This window comes from Podarcis vaucheri, assembly GCF_965113315.1.
Source record: "Podarcis vaucheri genome assembly, chromosome: 3".
In the NCBI taxonomy this organism is placed as follows: Eukaryota; Metazoa; Chordata; class Lepidosauria; order Squamata; family Lacertidae; genus Podarcis; species Podarcis vaucheri.
In genome coordinates, this window is record NC_138761.1 from 86,148,227 (window position 1) to 86,169,179 (window position 20,953).

The 20,953-nt window shown below is 40.3% G+C and overlaps 1 protein-coding gene across 4 annotated transcripts in view; it reads left to right on the forward strand.

Moving 5' to 3' along the window:
- The window catches only part of IMPG1 (interphotoreceptor matrix proteoglycan 1), a 74,676-nt gene that overhangs the window by 12,569 nt on the left and 41,154 nt on the right, over positions 1-20,953 (forward strand). For 3 of the 4 annotated variants that reach the window (XM_082218275.1, XM_082218277.1, XM_082218278.1), the window contains exons 2-7: positions 1,803-2,036; positions 10,846-11,012; positions 11,233-11,261; positions 14,007-14,071; positions 15,047-15,093; positions 16,724-16,879. In XM_082218275.1, the coding sequence (XP_082074401.1) occupies positions 1,803-2,036; positions 10,846-11,012; positions 11,233-11,261; positions 14,007-14,071; positions 15,047-15,093; positions 16,724-16,879 (698 nt within the window). Of the gene's footprint in view, positions 1-1,459; positions 1,689-1,802; positions 2,037-10,845; positions 11,013-11,232; positions 11,262-14,006; positions 14,072-15,046; positions 15,094-16,723; positions 16,880-20,953 lie in introns of those variants that run through there. The other variant, XM_082218276.1, reaches the window with a different exon arrangement.

The following is a 20,953-nucleotide window of genomic DNA, read 5'->3' on the forward strand; positions in this document are numbered from 1 at the left end:
TTTGTTGTTGTTGTTGTTGTTTACAAGTCCCTGTCAAAGCCTTCCCACTTATTGAATATCTAGTCTGGCTCTCCTTCTTAGGTGTGCTGTTTCGGCAAACTGTTTTATTTGTGTTTGATGCTCGTTTTGCCTGGTCACAGGTTAGTGAAAAACAATTGATTGTTGATAGAACTGGAGCTGAGAAGTATGGCAGAACCACATTGCTGTCTTCTCTTTCCTTGTTGTCAGTAATATATTAGAAGGTAGGTGTGTGTGGGTGTGTGGGTGTGTGGGTGTGGGTGTGCCGTGCCCTTGCAACCAACACTAAGATTTGTGCAAAAGAATAGTTCTGGACCAGACTCATATTATCCAGATGTTTTACTCTCTGTGTGGAAGAGCACTTGTCTGAATGGTCTTAAAACATACTGGAATAACTGTTCCTAGCTTGTGTGTTTTGAAAAAGACATCCATTGGAATGTTAATTAAGAAATGCAACAGTCCAATGCACAAAGGAAGCTACTTTTTCTCTGACATATTACCGGAAGTGTCACTCCCCCCAATTTTTTTTCCTGTCAATTCAGATTCAATTCATTCAATTCCAAATCATCACAATGAAGCATATATTCTCTCTTATTTTCTTTTCATCTATCTAACAACCACTGACATAATAATGAATGGTTACGGCTTTGCTTGAAGCTATATTCTTCATTTCAGAGAGTAAGAGAAAACTATAGACGTAGATCATTCCTGCTACGTGGAAACTTGTCATGCTCCACTAAATATTTAGCTCTAAGTTTTCCTAATATTCTTATTTTCTTGTAAGCTTGATTCTCTTCAAAGACATTTGATTCCTTTTCTCTGTCTCTTACTGAATTTGAACTATTTCCAAATGCAATTACCATCTACAGTCAATTCATTGGTATCTAAGTTAGCTACACACATATTGTTGGCCTCCTAGACAAATATTTTCTGCCTCAGAAAGTTTTCCAATTATCTACACATTTTACCATTTCCTTTTCATGGAAGGTCTTTAAACAAATATTGGGATGCTATTTACCTTTCCTTCTTTTTGGTTGCTTGTGCAATTAAAAGACAGAACTGCAAAAATGCTTCCAAAGCATCTTGAAAAGTTCATTTAAAATCAACATTATAATTTTTTTTAAGCATCAGTGAATAAAATTGAAAATATAATTACTTCGCTGACTGCTCCTTCATTATCTCCATGAAACTGATAATGCAGCTTCTTTTTTTGAGCCATTGAAATTCAAAGCTCATAATTTCCTTACTGTTAACTTAAAAATTCACATGCACCTTGAATTAGTATGTCATGTATAAAGTTGTGTTAGGCATAATATCTAGACTAACAAATACGCTGTACAAAGTTCTGCGTTCATTTATTCAAGATTACTTTCCTGCATAATTTCCCACAAAAAGGTTAATGTCAACTTTCCCAGTGCTTTGGTATCTTTCATGAGCCAGAAGCAGATGTATCCTGGTGGGGCTGGGAGTGCCTGGAGTGCATGTGACTCGAAACAGCCAAGCATAAGCTGCTGAATGATGCAACAGGCAAACCCACTTTGACTTGAAAGAGAAGATAAATGTAGCACAGTGGACAGTAATGCATACGTTAGACAGAGAGATCTACACCCAGTTACTTGTAACAGAGGCAAGTTATAATGAAACGTTTGTCATGTTGTTGGTATTTTGAGGTAATAGTTTGTTTCCTTATCCTTCAGTAAATGGGGGTTGACTACCCACAACCATCTGTGTACTGTATAGCATTTTATTGATGTATTTTTTTCTCTTTGACTTTCCTTTAACAGAAACCCCTAATAAAATGAATCGCGGTGAAGCAAAACATCTTGCAGATGCTTCAGGGTCTGAAAAGTCAGAAAGAACAACAAAGAGGTCTAAAGTATCCACCATCCGAAGGATATTTGATATGGCGAAACATCGAACAAAGAGGTCTTCTTTTTTCCCAACTGGAGTGAAGGTTTGCCCTCAAGAGTCAGTGAAGCAAATTTTAGCAAGCCACCAAGCTTATTATAGGCTAAGAGGTGAGCATGCCACAATTTGATCTGCTTTCGATATACCACGCAATTATTTTTGTGACAAGTACCCATAACCTATTGGCTCATAACCTATTGGCCACACGTTTGCTTTTTCTTGCAAGAAAAGACTTTGAAAGCAACTCTGTAGGCAGTGTTATATCTTTCCTGATATAAGTGGTGCAACACTGCCAGTATATTAAAAATGACCGTGTGAGGTCCCAGTGTTATACTTCAAGGTTTGCTGTGGAGAAGCTGGTGTCAAAATTCTCCTCAGCCGTGAAGATCAGTGGATGACCTAAGGCAAGTCAATGAAAGTCAGCCTAGGCCAGCTCACAAGGTTGTCTGATGCTAAAATGAGATAATTTTTAATGTATTTTATGCTGCTCTAATCTCCTTGGAGAGAGAGTGAGGTACAAATGTGACAAACAGTCTATAAGCAACAATTTATACTGAATCAGACAAACAGTCAGCCTGGTCTTGTACTGTCAATTCTGCCTGCTTTTCATCTCTTCATAAGTAACCATGTAAACCTGGGGTAAACAAAATGGTGTCCTCAATATGAGCTTGACTACAACTCCCAGAGGATTTCACAGAGGCAGCTAGTTGACTGCTGTGGGATATGGGACTTGATGAGCCCTTAGTCTTCTGATCCAGCAGTGTTCTTGTTGTTTGTTGTTTTCTTAAATTGAAGCTTAATTCCAGAGATGTTGTGTTGAATCAACAGCATTCCAGAGGCAGCTTGCCCTCCACACACACTGAATCCTAGTACAGCCCAATGTGAGCTGTGTCACATGAATTTCTGGATGATGTGTTTTCATTCTAGTAAAAGTAGCACAAGGTAGAAGTAGGATTCTTTCATGCCCTCCTGCATCACTTAGAACTATATTTAACCTAAGGACATCTGGAGATTTGTGCTGCACCAGACCAAAAGAAGGGTGTTGGAGGAAGGTTTTACAAGACACACAGGCTTTTGAGGGGCTGTTTATAATGATGTAGCTGCTTTGAATTAAAAGGATCCAGATAGCGTACACCTGCAGTCCAAGACAAATTTTATAGTTTAGTGAAGCTGTTTGAGTTTGTCTGCTAAATATGATAAATGTTGTCCCTCTTCTGGAGCATCAGCAAATGCAGAAAAATTGTCATGCAGTTCCACATATTTCTGCATCTCTCATATTTATGTTTTGTGAGTTAAGATGTTCCGCAAGAATGTTTGTAGAACGTATATAATACATTATCTTGAATAATTCATCAGCAGCGGTGCCATAGGTTTTGTCACACATGAGTTTTGCAAATGGGTTAAAAATGATTCATGCATATCAGGAACTTGTGGTGTTTACAGAAAAACTGCAAGCAGATAATTTTTCTGCCATTTATAGAATGGAATAAATCCAACCTAGAACTGTAAAAGTGGGTGACTTCCTATTTGCCCAGAATGGCACCTATTTTCTTCCAGACCTAAATACTGCAACAGGCAGCACTCTTACTACTGTAGAATCACAGGGATAGGAAAAGTATGGTTAACCATTCCCTTTCCAGCAAGAGCCTCTCCCTGCATAGTAATTATGCTTAGGAAGAAAACAAAGCCCTCTCACTGGTGCCAAAAGGAACATATTTTTTCTCAGCCTAATTATAGTCCTGGGAGGTAAGAGGGATTCCTGTTTGTATTGCTGTGTGTGCTCCTCTTTTTATGCTACAATCCCAACAAAAATCCCCTTAAAATCCTGACAAGATGTGGTGTGGGGCAAGGAGAAAGCATGGCTGGGTGTGTGTGACCTGCAGGTTGGTGTTCTCTGACTGCAGGATTTCATGCATGCTCTGAATGTTAGTTGGTATCATTAAACAAAAAGTGATTGAGCAGGAGACGTAGTTCATCTGCCAAGGAAGAGTTAAAGCATCAAAGACTGGGAATGTCTAGCATGGTGTGCTGGCATATTTTGGGTATAGCTACTTCAATAGCCTCTGAGGTACTCCTTAGGTAGTGGTTTTACTCAGTGGTGTTTCCCTGTTTGTTGAACAGCCTCCTCAGTGTGATGTTTCTGTCTCCTTTGCTCTTAACATTCGGAAAGTTGAAATAAATTAAAAAATTGTCTAGTACCACCTTAGAGACCAACTAAGTTTGTTCTGGGTTTAAACTTTCCTGTGCATGCACACTTACACAAAAACTTATACCCAGAACAAACTTAGTTGGTCTCTAAGGTGATACAGGACAATTTTTTAATTTTTTTCAATTATGTCAGACCAATATGGCTACCTACCTGAATTCGGGAAGTTGTTTTTTATATTGTTGTATTACCCTTACAAAAAAAAGCAGCTACCTAGAATGCAGCTACCCTAAGCAGCTACCTAGAATGAACTAATGAGGATGGAAAAGAAAGTTGCACAGTGATTAACCCTTTTATTTCAGCAATTATTGAATTCACCAAGTCACAATGTTTGCTTCCTTGAAGTGACTGTTTTGAGCTTCCTTAGCAATTTCCCACTCAAATCTATGTTGAATTTGGTAGCACCATGGCAACTTTTAGCAATCAATTCAACAACACTTAAATCTTGCATCGCACCAGGTCCTATGCACCATTCAAGTTTCTGTCCATGGATGCCTCTTGTCTGCTTGGTTCCATGGCCAACTGTTTTAGGTTAGTCATTAAGGACACCTAGAAATGTTACCTCTTTTTCATCACTGGAACATGGTAATCAAAGTCACTCATCATTACAATATTTCTTCCTACGGCTTCCTCCTTTATTTCACTCTATATCTCAAAATCACTCTGGATGTTTTCAACAGGGGATGATGGTACCTTCCTAGTACTAAATTACTCTTAGGGCCTTGTATTGCCACCTAAGTGATTCTGTGGAGAAGTCCTTTTTGGATTTCTAGTTCGTTCGACACTAAAGTAAAGAATGTTGTGGCTCCTAATATGTCCTTTTGGTTTGTATTTGTATCCAGAGATAGCCATGTCCCACTGGCTTTCTCTCCACTTCACCATGTTTCTGTTTTGCCCATTATATTGATGCTCTCCTTTAAAATCAAGTACTTCATTGGCTTGCCCATCTTGGCTCAGAAGTCTCTAGCATATAAACACACATACATGGTGCCTCTCTCCAAATTTCTCTGGCATGTGTGTTTTCCTCTATGGCACTTTGGCCTTTGTGAATGCCTGCCATGCCCCTCTGCACTTTCATTGCCTAGTTACTCTAATCAAAAACATTTTCACCCTCATCCCTTAGGGATGATTCATCTGTAACTGCATGGCCCTCCCTTCCAGTTGGCTTTTTCCTAGGGATCAGTTTGCTCTGCCACCTTTTAAATTTAAGTGCAAGCAGTCTGGTTGCACTCTGGTTCATGTGGAGCCTTTCTAGAGGTCTGGCTTGGCCCAAAATATTCTCCGGGGCCTAATAAATCTAAAACATCCATCTCATGCACACATTGAGACTCATCAGCTGTAGATGGCCTCACATGTGGAAGAGGTTGCATTTTAGAGAAATTGCCTTGGGAGGTTCTGCTTTCTACCTAGCAACCTAAACTTTGCTGCCAAGATCACACAACTACTTTCCCCCATGTCATTGATATCAACATGCACCATGATCACGATCTCCTCCTGAACTGTACAGGCTATCTAGATGACTTATGAGTTGTGATCTGCAATTTTGCACCAGGCAGGCAAGTCACCATGCAGTCTTGCACACTCATCACAAACCCAGCTATGTTCTGATTTAATCACCCACTGCCAGGAGCCCCTGACCCACTGAAGGAAGTATTATCAACACAAAGGTTATTTATTCAGCCTCCAAGGAATGAGCCCATTCAAAGAGATCAGTTCAAAAGAAGGAAGATAGTGACATCTATCATATCACTTTAAACAGAAAGCAGTGGGGAGGGGGACATAGCTCTTATTTTGTGCACACACTTTTGTAGTATTTCTTACCTGTTCCGTTATTTATAATTTACTGTAGTGTTAAGGCTTCTGGTGGCAAAGGCTTCTTTGGTTAGGCAGATGGCTGGTTAATATCTCAGTTGGATTAGTTGATGGCTCATCAATGGGTTATTTATTCACAGTATTTACCACTTTTCAGGCAGACCTCACAAAGCAGTTTACGTAAGATTACTACAACAGTAAGCATTGCTTTTTAAGAAACAGTTGCAACAGAATGGATAAGGCAACTTGTCTGTGTGGAAGAAACTGTTGCTGCTGCTGCTCCCCTCCCCTCTGGGCAAGATGGTCCTTCAGAGGCCCCCTGTGGTGGCAGTTGGGGGGGGGAGGGAGGGAGAACAGGCCACAGAGGGATATCAGTGGTGACAGTTCCTCAAGTTTCTTTCTTCTCCCCTCCCCTCAGGAGAATACTTTATTTATGAATTGATTCCCATGATACCTTCCAAAGTGATTCACAATATGATCAGAGTTATGTATCTTAAAACAGTTAAAGCAATTGCATATATAAAAAGCAATCATATACAGGCACACATACAACAACAGCAGATACATAGAATCAAATCCAGCATACCAACTTTTGCTACCAATTTAGATACCCAAATACTAATAATGATAATAAAGGTGCATTGATTATTTAGTATGTAAACTAGTCTGTCTCCTAGTATTCAGCGATGGTAGTCTACTGTAATTTTTTGGGTTTATTTGCCTAAATTATGTATTATACTACTTTTCCTAACTATCCAATAGTAAGATACAGATTGCAGCTGCGTGAGCTTATTTTTGTCATCAGTCCCATACCTGAGTTGAGCATTAAATTATGATGCCAACCTGGGCCTTCACCATGCAGCGTGGCAACACCTATGAGCACTTCATGTTGATTATACGAGATGCACAATAATGCTTCTATGTGTGGTGATTCACCACCATATGATTAAAGAACAGCAGTTGTTCTTCCCAATTATGAAGTGTGAGGATATCTCTCTTTATGAGGTTTCTGATAAAAGCTTACGGAATCTTTCTTTCTTTCGTTCTTTCTTTCTTTCTTGCATTCATTCTTCCTTGCATTTTCTCTCTCTATGCAATCCTTGCCTATATATTTCTACAAATGGATTTTCAAAAAAATTGGCAAAATTAAATTGCATAGCAATTCTTGATTTTAAACTGCAGTTCTCTTCATGCATATGGGACTGAGCTTTCTTTTTCAGGACTGTCTTTAAGGTATGGAGGCTTTTATGTCATGAGTTTCACTGCATCTAGAAACTATGCATTTCCTATCCAGGTGAATATGGAAAGAACTCCCACAGGCACCTGTTATATTAAAATTCAAAAAGTAAAATTCCTGACACCTACAAAGTTGTTGAGCCCCGAAAATAGTGATTTTAGGCTTTTGGGGCTGTTTCTGCTGCTTTTTCCATCGTGTTGCCATACATCTGGATATTTCCTGGCCAGCCCCAGAGGCACCATGCACCTCGGAAGCTTGTAGCCTGGGCTGCTGCAACAAGCAGCTGTGCAAGCTTTTGGTATGCAGAGATGTGAGAGGGCATCAGAGAAGGGAGAGAAGGAAAAAGGGACAGAGGCCAGTGTTGCCCGCAGCAACCCTGACCATCATTCAAGGCACCCTAGGGTGCCATGGCACACTGGTTGAAAAACACTGTTCTGGGGAAAGGCTCTGGCTGCCGGTTTCCTCCTCTTCCTTAGTTTCCATGTTGCTTTTGTAGAGCTCAGCAGGAAGGATGGAGGCATTAGAAGTAGAATTAGTTGGCCATGCTAGTCATTGGCTCTAGCGCCACCTGCTGTTGGCTTCCTGCTTTCTGTCCCACCAGTTCCAATGTATACCAGCTGCTACTGCCATCTTCCTTTGCATCTATACCCTCCATCCATTGTTTGAGGGCAGATATTGTGTTAAAAGCATTGGATCAAGGCCACCATTGATATATCTCCCTCCCCATCAAAAAGGGGGGGGAGAACTAATTGAAATTTGTTTTTGGCTTGTTTTTTCCTCTCAAAAACTCCCCTCAGACAACATACGTTTCGTCTGCGCAGTGCCCAGCTCCCTTTTAAAGCTATTCAAGCTGGTTTGTACGATATGGCAAAAAAACAAAACCTTGTTGCTTTTCTTTGTTAGGAATTAATTAATGGGCTTGTGTAGTCTGACATGCACACATTCATTTATGAACAGCAGGTTGTTAAATATGTGTGTGCACGTTAGTCCTCCTTTTTGGAGCTTGTTGTATTAATTGCACAAGGCTGCTGACAGAGGCTGAGCAGAGGGGACTCTTGGAACTCTTCCTTGCAGCCATGAGATTTTACCCTACTGTGTGTTTGTTCTGAAGCGTCATCCCAGGCTTATTAGTTTTGTGCCTTTGCACATGCTTGCTTTTATTTCCCCAAATGATACAGAAGCCAGCAGTTGTTCCACAGCTGCGATGGCTGTTATTTTCCACCAGTAGCTACAGTTTTGGCATGCGGTTCGGTTAGTTATTTAGCATCGAGAGGGAGCACTTTAACTTTTAACAAATTAGAGCCAATGTACAAAAGAGGAGAGTTGTTTCCATGGGGACTATACATCAAAGCAGGTTTTCTTTTCTTTTTCCTGGAGGGTCATTTGAAACGACAACAAATGAAGCGGGAATATAGATGCATAGGACCACATAATTATACTTCGGACAGTATAACATTTATGAGTCAATAGATTCTGGGGGGGGGGTGAGGATAAAATGTACACTAGAATTGGCATTATCTATGGCTAGATTATTTCCATCTGTGCCTAGGCAATTCTTTCTGTGGAACAATAGGAGAGTTTTTCCCTTTTACCACAGGATGCTGATCCAGCTTCAGTAGCTTGGTTACTGTTCAAATGTAATGAATGAGAGGGCATGCCCAGAGAAAAACACTTTCCCCCCCAAAAAATACACCATTTCAAGAGCATTTTTGTATCATATTGGTAGTCCTACACTGTAAAAGGCTGCAGTAGGAACCATGAGGATCAGCTGATAAATAACTATGCTTTCAATAAAGTGTGGGTTTTAAAGCCCTTTGAAAACCATTTCAGGAATTATCTGGGCATGAATGTGAGGAAAATGCTTTACTTCCGATAGGAACCAGCCATAGTCACCTTTCTTTATTGCAGCAGCACTAGGAACTAGTTCTGGTGACTAGCTTTAGATTTTATAGGGTACAGGTATAAAGCACTGTGAAACCCTGGGTTGGGGAATAGTTTTGCAAGGTCTAGAACAGGATATAAAAACTGGATGGGTGTGTGTACTCAAATAATGGTTCTGTAGTATTGCCACCAAATATCTAAAAAGCTATTACTTGCCCAATAGCTCGAATCTCTTGTTTATATGATTTGTTGTCACCAATTCGCCCCACCTCAATCAGTGCAGCTTTTTGCAAACAGCAGTTTCATCTATCCAAATCTCTGATTATTCAGATGCCAATAGATGTGCAACTTGCACTTGACCTTCAAAGCACTTTCTTTCCCTCAAAGAGTTCTGGGCACCATAGTTTACCCCTCACAGAGTTAGTTTCCAGCAACCCTCAACAAACTACAGTGCCCCGAATTCAGAGGTAGTTAATGTGCTTCAAATGTGCACTAAATATGTCTAGTGTGTACAGAGCCTTGGAGTAGTAGGGGTATAAAACATGTCTCACAGGGAGTTAGAGTTGACATATTTTATTGCAGCAGAAGCCTGTTTGATTGAGGTAGAAAATCAAGAGGAAAGGCATTTCTCATTATTGTACTTGCCAGGGTATTTCCACCTGTCAATGTAACTTTTAAAAGCCACTCTTTGGAGCCTGCTATTTTATTTACTACCATCATACTTAGTGCAATTTTCCTGCCATAGGCCTGGTTCTTCCAACCACACGTTGCCGCTTGATCATAACCCCAGCTAAAGGAGCCAACAGTTCAATAACCACCCCATACCCATGATTTTCACTATTGATTAATCTGAAGAAATTAGTGCTCCGTGACTGAGTTAACATGTTCACCTCCTAATTACAGCTGAGCAAGCTGCTGTCCTTTCTCTATGTCTTCCCTTCGGCTGAGACCTCATGATTTTCTGAAACATTTTTTTAAAAAATCATTTTGGGGAGAAGGCCGAATAGAACTATAACCACCTAGAATTACAGTCACAAAAAGGCATATCACTGGGGAAACAAAGTCTATTGTTTGGAGTAAGTGGCTTTACTGTAAGCTTTATTGAACAAATAAATAATTACTTCTGAGTAACTCCCACTTAAGTGAAATGCCCCCCTAATGCATATTTATCAGGCTAATCTTTCTATGCACATCTGGCAAAAACACGACTGTTTTGGAAGACATTTGATTATTTTATTGGCTTTGTGGTTTTATTTCTGTTCCTCTATTACTGTTTTTTGATATATGAATGTTGTGTGTGTGTATGTCCATTTTTAGTAGGTATTTTATGGTATTGTGTGACATTCTTATACTGTAAGCTGCTTTGAACAAATCTGTAAAAAAATAAACAATGAAATAAACATATGAGGACTAGTTCTGACTAAACATACTGATGAGCATACTGCACATTTCTTCACAAAAGGAAAAGAATGGGTGTAGGGGGGGTGGTTTTGCCTAGCTTTGAAGTTGCTAGACAATTCTAAAGAGAGAGGCCACCAGTGGTCCTTTTGCTTCTTAAAAAAGTTAGAACTAGTAAGCAATTGAATGAGCTTCAGAGTTTGGGCAATTTGGGCATTTGTGGAGCAGAGTTCCATGTAACCCAACATTTAGCTGCATATGTGAGACAGACTGAAGCATTAGTAAGGGATCAAACACCTTTAAATCTCTATACGGGTGCTGTTACTAAATTAAGATTAAAGTTTTTGCCAAGTAAAGTGCAGGCATTCTTATTCTGTTTTCTCAGTCTGCCAAGAAGCTGTATGGGAAGCCTTCCGGATCTTTCTGGATCGGATTCCAGATGCATCAGAATACCAGAATTGGGTCACCGCCTGTCAACGAGACACTTTCTGCATATTTGACATTGGGAAAAATTTCAGTAATTCTCAGGAGCATCTGGAGATAATTCAACGGGTAAGACCTAAAGACTGTGTTTTCTCACACAGAAGAATGTCTCTTTTAAAAGACCAAGGCACATCAAAAAAAGATTTAAAGGGTCCACGGTGGAAAAGAAATGGCATTAGACTGAATCATGGAATAATGAAAGACAAAAGAACTGGCATTAGAGCTTTCCATTTTGTGGTGGAAGAAACTTGCAAGTAATCTGTTTTTCTCTTTTTAAATCTTTTTGCAGCGAGTAAAACACAGAACCTTCCAGGATAGGTAAGTAAACCAAAATAAGAGTTCTTTCCAGTTGATGTTCCTGCCTTCTGTAAACAAAAATGTAAAAGGTATGTAAGCATTTTGAATGTTATGTAGCTTATGTGTATGACATACATTTATTACACCTGCTGCAGTTGAGAAGAGTGTAAAAAATCCTCTGAGTCTGATGTGTGCATGAGTGACTCCCTCTAAAGGGTGAGTGATTCAGAATCACACTCGGTTCATAAATAATTTGATCCACAATCCTATCCAGGAAGATTTGGGCATGAGCTATTGTAGGCTGAAGATCTTTCAATCTCCAAAACGATTTCTAAATAGACATAATGCAATATTCACAGGAGAACTGAGATGGATAATGTCAAAATTGAAGTCATATAAAGTTATTTACTTCTGACTGTATATTTGTTTGTTTAAAATTCCATGAATTTTTCAATAATGTGCCCTGTTACATATACCATTCTGTAATCTGCTGTTTATCAACATTTCCAAATTCAAGATGTCCAGTCCAAACCTTTTTTTAAACAGTTCTTGTGATCTCATATGATCGGAGTAAAGTCTGGCTAGGAAACCCCAGAGATTCCACTTTCATCACAGTGTGAAAGTTGGTATATAAGTTTCCTTTTCATTGGTTCTCATGACTAGACCACTTGTGTGAGCTGTTAAATGTACAAGAAAGCATTCCTGTGACTTTAATCTGAGCTTTAGCAGCCACCAGATCAAGCAGAAAGAATTTTGAGAAGACCTTTTGTTTGGAAAGATGTTACTTTAGATACAAGTGTGTTCTTAGATATTTGGCCAGTTATAATCTGAGAGAGAGAAAAGAACATGGAGTACTCTTCATTCGTTCATTCTTTCTGATTGCCAAACTATTTTCTCCTTACAGTCCTCCCCTCCCCCTCACTCCAATCATTCCTCCTCTGGCAATGCCATAGTAATAAGAGGGCATGCTTTGGATGCATAATGTCCCAAAATAAGCCTCTGCATGGCACCTCTAGTTGAAAGATACCAGGTTGCAAACATAGAGAATTGAGAGAATTAAGAGAATTTGGCAAATGGATGTTTTAGAAAGGGTCAACACCCTAAATTAGAAGAACGTTTAGCTTGTCATAATGAAAGACAAGACCCTCAAAGAAGGAGAACACATAGATTTCCTGACTTTCATCTGTGGTGTGGTAGCCACATGAGGTGCCGTGTCATGCAGAATATTGGAACAATTCATCAGAAAGGAAAGGAAATATTTTACCTCCGTGAAAATGACCCCTGTGGTTGTTTGTTGTGGCACTTATTTGTTTTATTTACTATTGCTTCCACTACTACTCTTTTGAAATTGGATCAGGTTTGTAGAGGTCAAAAATTAAAGGAACAGTGTGAATGGAGAAAAATTGAGTTATAGGACCAGTTCACACATCATTATAGAAAGAAACAAAAGCAGTCTTTTACATTGCCTAAAAAATAACCCTGACAAGAGTTCATTACAAGTGCAAACTGAAGTGAGACTACATTTGGTGCACTTGTATGTGAATTGGTTTTCCCTTCTGAGGCCTTCACATCATTGCCTCACCTTACCTTTCTCTGCTTGTTTTCTGTTATACCCTTTTATGACCTTCGCTCCTCCAACTCTATTAGCCTCAACTTTTTGCCCTCTTAGAAGCAGGCACAGCTGGCAATGATGGAGCTGGTTGTCATCCCTCACTGCCCCCTGTGTCTGAGCTCCTTTTCTGACTATGGGAGCAGAACCACCTTTTTATTTCAAATCCCTCCTCAGAACCCACTGGTTTCCTAAGGATTTTGGTATAACCCCTTCATTCTCATCCCCAGCTTTAAGCAAGTCCATGTAATATTAAAAACACGATAACATCAAACATTAAAAACTTCCCTAAACACGGCTGCCTTCAGATATTTTCTAAAAGTCAGATAGTTGTTTATTTCCTTGACATCTGATGGGAGGGCGTTCCACAGGGCTTTGGATTTCACACTTCTCTGAATTTTGCGCTGTAGCTCTTGGTTTTAAGGACATACACATTTTAAAAGTATATTTTAGGATAAAATGGAAGGAACTTGATATCACAGTAAACATTGCTGACAGAACAATCACCTGTTCTGGGGATTTCCCCATCCCCACCTTGAGCCAATTTTGGGAGGGTGGGGGGATAGAGACCGGGGAAAGCAAGTTGTGCAAGTCCTTTGTGTAGGACTTCCACTGATATAGGACTCATTATTTGAATCTCACCCAGTGTGTTTAGAAAATTTTACATTGAGATAGAAAATGTATTTAAATGCATTTGTGATAAAGCATATATATAAATATTAATTTTTGTATGGATTTATTTTAAAAAAGAAAGAAACAGGATGGCATTGACTTATGAATAAACAACTTGCAAAATGGACAGAGACCAGAAACAGACTGATGCATTCATGGATAGTGTTGTTGTTGTTGTTGTTACTATTGACAGAAATGTTTTAATTATTTGGGGGGGGGGTATTTAGAAGCATTTATTCCATTATTTGGGCTGCGTCTATAAAACTAAGGCACCTGCCCAGACAACATAAGCAGTTTTAAGTTCCACTGATGTAAGTGCAAAGGAGAGTGAAATAGAAGATTCATTATCCTATTGAGACCAATAGAACTTTAGAGAATACCTTTAGTTGAATCAAGGCCTTAATCTGTATGTCAAAGAGGGAAGAATTCCTGTTCCTTTCATCTTTGCTGCATAATTTACAGTGTTCCTTATTTCTTTCTGATAGAAAAGAGGAAATTTCTACAGAGAAAACTAGTGGCAAAAAAATTGAAGAACCTTCTGTTGCTACAGGTAAATTAAAAGATGCCATATGCTTCTATCCATTAACCCTGAGTATTATTGTTACTTGTTGTTCAGAACTCTGAAATATAATGGGTGTCGCAAGTGAAATATGCTAATGGCATATGTTTGGATTCTAAGTCTCATATCTTTCCCGTAGCTACAAACTAAGCTTTCAGTGCTTAAACCAGAGCGTTTAACTGTGCACTATTCATCTTGTTTCTGCTGTAAAATACTTCTCAGAAAAGCTGCTGCCGTTTGCTAAAAGAAATAATCAGGCAGGAAATTGGCAACACAGAATTTCATCTGGATGGGGTTTGATGGTATGTTGTTGAAGGTAATGCTGTTGTTCGTGCAACTGCATGAATGGCTTTCAAAAACTAAATGGCAGCATTGAAGGAGCCATTTTGGTGTGTGATCCTAGCAGGAGGTTCAAAACCTTTGCCCCTGCTATGGTTCTAGTCTGTGTTGGGCCCCTCCCTCTGTACCTGCTATTTGCATTGAAATAAAACCTTCCACTTGCACCAAAAGTCTTTCTTCTAGTGCAAATAGTAGGTACAGGGCTCCTAATCTGGATTGGGGCTACAGCAGAGGAACAGAGGCTTAAAGCCCCTACAGTCCCACCCCAGTCAAGCTCTTGATCTGAATTGGGGCCCTTATGCCTACTGTTTACTTCAAAACATTCTTTACGTAATTGTTAATTGCCTGAATGGTGGCACATGTTGTTTGGCCTTTAAAGTGACGTTCTAACTCATGGTGAATTCAGTGAGTCTTACTCTTAAATTAGTGTGCGTAATATTGTCACCCCAATCTGTGCCTTTGTTTCTCTTGAATTATATACATTACAAGAGGTAAATGTATATCTTAATTCATCGCTTAGGTTCCAATTGGTTCTGTTATTTTGCTAATTCACAATATTTGCTTCTTGGGCAAAGAAAGAACTCCCACACCTGTTTTTAACCCGCTCTCTACCTTTACTGCACACAGCAGCCCCTACAGGCCCCGTTGTCGATGACACCAAAGTTCCTGTGAAGGTGAGGGCACATTAACATTCCATATCGCTAGCCAATTGCTCTTGGTTTTCTGACTCAGTGACTTGTGTGCCATTAGAGAAACCCATTAGATTTTCTCTATATTCACTTCAGTTATGATGTAAATGTTGTATTAGCGTCTCTCCTGTGAGCTAATTGTGAACGATGCTTCCTGCCCACGCTTGTGGAAAATAATGGTCATTTGAAATGGCTTTAAAGCAAAGGTTTCACCCACCAATGTTAATCAAGGCTTTTTGACCTTATTGCATAATCCATTCCCATTACACAAACAGAAGCCTATGCTTTGCTATGAAAGGGTGGGAAAACAGATCAGAGTTTTCTTTTCTAGCTTCTGGGAATGAGGGAAAAGGCACTGAGGAAGCATTGGTCAAAGGAAAAGCCTGCCAGGAATTCATGTAAGGAATACTTTGAAATACTGGCTGGTATACACAAAGTAACCACAAAGCCATGAGCTGGGCATACCTTGGTCCATTGTATGTTGCAGTCAGGACCATTCCAACTTGCCCATGCCACTCATGCAATCATTCTAGAAACCTGTATGTTTAGGGTCATTAGCAAAGCTGTGTGCATTTTGCGATGTGCTCCCCAATAGCCCTTCCATTGTCATAGAGGATGCTACAAATCTTCGGCTGTAGTCTTCAGACTCACCAGAGCATCCTCTGTGCCATTACAAGTTATCATGGGATGCACCTCTCGGTTTTTGCAGCATAGCTGGGCAGTGAGGGAATGAAGTATTGGGATAGATGTTATTTAAACTTACATATGTTTTACATTCTGTCAAATCATCACAGTAGCCCACCCACCAACCCAAGGGAAGACCCAAGCAAACTGGTGGCTGGCATCAGAACCGCTAAGGGCACCCCACTTAACTTATTCTTGGAAAAGTCTCAGCTGAAAATAGCAATGACTGGTACTTCTCCTTGTTGTGATGCTGTTACTGGTTGTATCAATCTAAAACTGGGAGGTGTTGCTTCTACAGGGATTTCAGAACATGGGAAAATATAGACATTTGCATGCTGACAGTTTTCTAGGAAGTTGTAACTTATAATCATATTCATATACACATAAATATTCATGATTTTAGAGATTAGTGCTGTATTCAGCCTTTTAATACAAAATCAGTTGGTGTAGATTCTGTGCCCAGTTATTTTTAAATGATATGTGCATGCATCTTTAAGAAATATCACACAAAATTTATTTAAAATATAGAACTAAATAATATTAGTGAGTTCTGCAACAAGGTGTTGTAGTGTGGAGTGCTGGCTTGAAGCACAAGCCAGCCAGTATTCCATTCCCCTTCTCTAGTTTTTTGTTTTCTTCTTCTTCTTCTTCTTCTTCTTCTTCTTCTTCTTCTTCTCCTTCTCCTCCTCCTCCTCCTCCTCCTCCTCCTCCCCAGAACCTTTGACTTTTTTCTCCTTTTACTTTGTCGCCTTTCCCAAAGTTTGTGTGTGCATGTGCATGTTTCTGCTATAATACCTCTGTCTTGTGTGTGGATGGTGCAGTTTTGATCGCATAAGATTGGCAGTCAGAGAATGAGTTCACTTTCAGTATACAGGATATTGGGTGTTGCCCAGGTAGGATGGCAACTCATTTCCTCTCCTGTTTTTCTCAGGAGCCAAAGCCAGAGGTCCCGAACATAGTCCCCGAACGTCCTGTGGAGCAGATGGTGGAGTTCAGTGTGACCCTCACTGACCAGGAGTATACTCCAGAACTAAGTGATCCTACAACTCCTCAGTACCAGAAACTAGCTGAAAAATTTCAGCTTCAAGTAAGAGCGCTCAGTTATTCAATGACAATACAACTTACACTTGTTTGATTAGAGGGTTGGTTTGGTTTGGGTTTATTTAGTGGGACATTATAGACAGTGATAAATAAGAAATGTGTCTGTTGTATGCTTTGCTGAGTGTTGATATAGAGTAGTGAAATTATTTAGACTGAAATCTGTGGGAAGCTGCTTAGGTTTGTGTTTCCCAAGTAGTTCAGATTTGCAAGGAAACAATGAAGAGCTCAATCCAGGCAAGTTAAGCGCTTTTAAACCTCATTGATTTGATATGGGAAGGTCTTGTGCTTTCAGCAAATGATAAGCAGTCCCATGTTTCAGTGGGGAAGATGCATCAGTCCATGCCAACTGTTCAGTCCACAGTTTTGTACATGTGCATGCCAGGGTCAAATCAATATCAAGATGCCAAGCTAAGTAATGAGCTTTCTGCCATACAAACTAATTAAACCTTGCTAAAACCCAAGGACTGGTGTTTTTAAAGTACATAGGCACTGTGTCCAAGAACCAGTTTTCCTGATAACCCAGAACCAGAACCAGAACCCACATTTCACAGAAACCAGTTGATGCTCTACTACCCTGGACCACGCTAGCTGTCAGGAAGTAGTAACAGTGACGACATTCTGGCCTTAGGGTAATTGCTCTTTATATCAGTTGGAACCTCAATTAGTTTAAAAATTCAGTCATTCAAAATAGAGAACACCGCTTGCTCCTAACTCTTACGTCCAACACTGCAAAGGTACCCTGCACAAACTGTGAGCCATTAAGCCAACAGCCATCCATGCAGAGGTGCCAACTTGAATAAAATATTGTGGGGGCCCAGGTAAGCCCTGCCCCGCATAATTGATCAAATGATGCAGTCCACACACACCATTTGAATGGGAATGCCCATCAACTTTGGGGGGGCAGCCCCCTCAAATACTTTCTAATGGGGGCTGAAGGTCCCATAGCCCCTAGAAGTTGGCTCCTATGCATCTATGGTTGCCTAAAGATTCAGACTTCCTGTTTTGGTTGCCTACCTGAGACTGCAGGGTTGAAGGGGGAGGTGGTCAAGTACCTGACAGGCCCCACAATATGTGATTGGTTGGTTGTGTTCAGGGTTGAATGCTTAGGTGTGCGCAAATTATATGAACTGTATATTCTCTGTTGCTGTTTATAGATATGGTAGCAGGAGGAACAGTGAGGTGGTGATCATCTTGTGGGGTAGAAATGATGTGGCCCTGGAGAACCCCATGTTGACACACACATTTACTTCATCTTTAGATGTATCAGGGAGATCACAAAAGTGATTGTGTCAAGCTGCTGCTTAAAACTCACCAGGGGAGAAAGGGGTTGAGCTGACCCACATTGTGAAAAGGATCAATTCTCATGGGGTGGTTCTTCATTATCCCTTAGCTGATGCCCATTCATGCATTTTGGGAAAATTTGGTTTGGAAGGAGACCTCTAAAAGCCTGTTTAGCCATTTAGATTATGCTGTGTGAACATGATGTGGTGTTTTCCATTGTGGAGCCCAGCCTTTGGAATTCCTTCTCCCGAAATATGACAGGTATTGACATCTGCTAAAGACATATATTTCACCAAGCATTTGCTGATCTCTCTCTCTCTCTCTCTCTCTCTCTCACACACACACACACACACACACACACACACACACAGAGACACACACACACACACACCAACCTTCATCGGAGGATCAAAGATGGTTTGCCATATAAAAACACAAAAATAATTAACATAGTAACAAACAAAACAATACCCTCCCTGTTTAATGGCCATAAAATATTTAATTAGCCAAAGGCCTGGGAGAGGTGGAATGTTTTCACCTGGCACCTAAAGGTATGCAATAAAGGTGCCAGATCAGTCTCCATGGGGAGAGCATTCCACAGGAAACCATTGCAGAAAAGGCCCACTCTCATGTTGTCACCCTCTGGACCTCTTGTGAAGGGGGCACATGAAGAAGGGTCTTATGATGATCACAGGGTCTGGATTAGCTGCAGGAGATGTGGTCCTTGAGGTATGGCAAAGCTGAGTCATCTTGAATTGGGCCCAGAAACTAATTGGCAGCCAGTGCAGTCTTGCCCCGGTGAGCAACTCGGCTGCTGAATTCTACACCTCCTGAAATTTATGAACTGTCTTCAGAGGCAGCCCCACATATAATGCATTGCAGTAATCTAACCTAGAGGTTACCAAAACATAGATGACAGGAGTTAGGCTATCCCTGTTCAGATGGGGCACAACTGGGTTGCCAGTCGAAGCTAATGGAAGGCACTCCCTGACACCAAGGCCACCTGAGCCTCAAGTGACAGCAATTAATTTAGAAGTACCCTAAAACTATGTACCTTCTCCTTCAGAGAATGTATAGCCCCATCAAGAACAGGCCACCTCTCATCCATCAAGTCTAGGAAACCACTTGGTGCCTCGGTCTTATCTGGATTGAGCTTCAGTTTGTTGGCTCTCATCCAGTTCGTTACTGAAGCAAGATACTGTCCCGGCACACTCACAGTCCCCCTTGCAGATGTAGCCTTCAGTGATGTGTTTTCTATTTTTTTCTGATGTGGATTGCTGTATTTAATTTACTACTGTTTTAATATTTTCTGTAAACTGCCCTGAGATTTGATAATGAAAGGTGGCATATGAATATTTTAAATGTTGTTGTTTAGTCGTTTAGTCATGTTCGTGACCCCATGGACCAGAGCATGCCAGGCACTCCTGTCTTCCATTGCCTCCTACAGTTTGGTCAGGCTCATGTTGGTAGCTTTGAGAACACTGTCCAACCATCTCATCCTCTGTTGTCCCCTTCTCCTTGTGCCCTCAATCTTTCCCAACATCAGGGTCTTTTCCAGGGAGTCTTCTCTTCCCATGATGTGACCAAAGTATTGGAGCCTCAGCTTCAGGATCTGTCCTTCCAGTGAGCACTCAGGGCTGATTCTTCAGAATGGATAGGTTTGATCTTCTTGCAGCCATGGGACTCTCAAGAGTCTCCTCCAGCACCATTATTTAATATTTTAAATAAATAGACAAAATAATAGAACTATGTGTGCTTGTAAAAAAAAAGCAAACAAACAAACTTAACAGGAAGACGCTTCTAGCTCAAATCCTCTGGGCATGTTTCAAGATGGTACAGGCCTATGAGAGGCCTATACCACTGTGCTGCACTCCTTCTCCTCAGGTGGTTTAAGCATCTGTTCCCCCGTTGCCAGCATCCCCTCAGCAGCATAAGACAGACTATAGAGTTACCCAGTCAGCAGAGAGCATTAGTCGTACCATACACCATTAGGAAAAGTCATTTGAGCCTCATCAGGAATTAATGGACAGTACTTTGTAGCGATTTCATTTCAACAATAAACCTAATGAGCAATCTAAATACGAATGTTGAATGAAATTAGCCACTGTTGTCTGAACTACTTTTCAAAGGAAGCTGCCAGGGGACCCAAAATCACACATTCTCCTCTATTCATTTGGGCATTATCCCATTTCCTCTGAGTTAGAGGAGAGATGGCATGTTTATATCATTACTAAGGCTAATTGCATGCTTCATTAGCTATTTAATAGCCAGCAATTAATGATCTGAAGGTTGCTTAGTTGAAAGTTAAGCAAAAGTCAGTATGGCAAGTGAAGAGGGAGGTGTTGCGGGAATGCTGCTTTGGGATATTCACTTTGCCTTTTGAATTCTTAAATCCTTTGCAAATGCAGTGCTTATTCAAAGTGCGTTGAAAAAAACTTCAAATAACCTCTTCCTAGAATGTAACACAATTTTTTATGCAAAGTTGTGGGTAAACTTTCCACATTGTAAAACACCCTACTGAGATCTGAAAACTAATAAACTGACAGGCCAACAGCTTTTAAACAAGTTTTGAGAGAGGTGTATGAATAATAACGGTGAAAGTGTGTTTGCATGTATCTATCAATCTATAATTTCAGTCCAAATGTATATGTATTGACTGAAATTGCCACTGACTGCTTTGAAGGGCTTGCAGCTTTGTTCTCGAGATGAAGTATTCATCAATGAAATTGTTCACAGCTCTGTCTTTCATGCCTAGACTCATTGGCCTCCTCCAGAAAGA